Genomic DNA, 1,633 nt, shown 5'->3' on the forward strand with positions numbered 1-1,633 from the left:
TTATAGATTAAAAGACCTAGACACAAGTAATTGGATATGTTTTCCTTTGAGGATTGGCTCAACGTTTAAACAAGAAGACGTTGTTGGACCGCTTCAGTGCCATTGTAAACCAAGTTGATATCACCAATCTCCCCATTTTTGCACGGATTCAATCTGCTACACAGAAGATTAACTGCAACTTTGGAGGAGGAAGTGCCGCGAATGTTGTTGTATTTCACGTTGCTGATCTTCACCTTTGAGGGAACCGATACGAATTGATAAGTGAAAAATTAGTTTAGTCGCATTACTACTTGAGAAATCAACCATGAACGATTAGTATTGTGTTCATATACCTTCTTGTTACAAGCATTATATGGGTAATATTCCTGACCAATAACAATGGGGTTTTGGACATTATTCATGACAATGTCTTCAAATGTGAAATTGGAAAGTACACTCTCATAAGATTCGGGCGATGTCTTGATTCTTACACCATTGTTGGTGCCTGTGAAGGTGCAGTTTCTCACTGTCAAACCAGTAATTTCTTATTGGGAGTCCTTCCAACACAACCAACATTACCAACACTAATACCATGTCCCGGTCCACATACGACATTGGAGACAAGAATGTTTTCACTTCGGGGACTGAGTGAGACACAATCATCACCAGTTCCTATCAATGAATCATAAATCTTAATCTCAGTTGATGACCCGATGTGAATTCCATCAGTGTTGGGATTATCCCCAGGTGCTGAGATCTCGATAGATTTTAGGTTCAAGTTGTAGCAGGCGAAAACGTTGTTATGAACTTTCTTGCTATTAATAGATTTTATTTCTTCAATTGTTCAGTCGTTGAAAAAATCTAGTGTTTTAAGTATTAAAAGGGGATATGCAAGGCATATAATGTAACTCAACATTGGAAGCTCGCACTTGGAGTTTTTGTGGCAGTCATTTTGTTTCCATGCAGTATTAAACTTTCTTGCTATTTTGTTTGTCCTTGGCCATGGAAAATTCCACCTCCAGCGGGGGTAAAGTTGTTGAGGTATCGAAAGCCAATCCTTAATTTCTTATCAACAATGTTGAAAGGTCAGCAGGAGCCTTCACAAATCCCTTCACAGCAAAATAAATTGGACCATTGCATGGACCTTCAAACACCACTGAACTAATCAAGTATTTCCCTGGTGGGACAAATACCTTGCTTTTGCCATTCCAATCACAAGATTTTTTCCAAGCAACAGTAAAAGCCTGAGACTCAACATAAGTTTTGATAATGCAAAAATGAAAGGACAGTGATATTGTCTCTAAATATGAGTTCTGCCAAGCCCAGTACAATAAGTAGTCAAGCACATTCAAAGAAAAGGGAAAAAGGAAAGAGTTAATATAAACTATACTGACCTTGCTGTCATCACTCTTCCCATTTGCTATCGCACCCAAATCCATTACATTGAAAATCGCTTCATTTATTGCACAAATATTTTTTTGACAATATAAGCGCAATCAAGATAGAAAATACTTGTTGAGAGTATAAAATGAAAATCCACGAGAGCCTGTAATTATATATAGCTAGCTTGATGAACTGAACTTTAATAATAAATTAGTGTGCTTCACTTTGTTTATGGTAGCTATATTGATTTTAAGAGGCTAGCTATATTGAT

The 1,633-nt window shown here is 37.1% G+C and overlaps 1 protein-coding gene across 1 annotated transcript; it reads right to left on the reverse strand.

Annotated features, from left to right (window-relative positions):
* Positions 1-1,418, reverse strand: LOC123228745 (polygalacturonase-like). Its single transcript, XM_044654207.1, is given in 6 exon segments — positions 1-90; positions 93-246; positions 334-520; positions 523-794; positions 1,054-1,292; positions 1,374-1,418. Coding segments are annotated over 6 exon segments (987 nt in total).
* Between the last annotated feature and the right edge of the window lie 215 nt (positions 1,419-1,633).

The sequence above is a fragment of the Mangifera indica genome, chromosome 11 (assembly GCF_011075055.1).
Source record: "Mangifera indica cultivar Alphonso chromosome 11, CATAS_Mindica_2.1, whole genome shotgun sequence".
NCBI classification, from domain to species: Eukaryota; Viridiplantae; Streptophyta; class Magnoliopsida; order Sapindales; family Anacardiaceae; genus Mangifera; species Mangifera indica.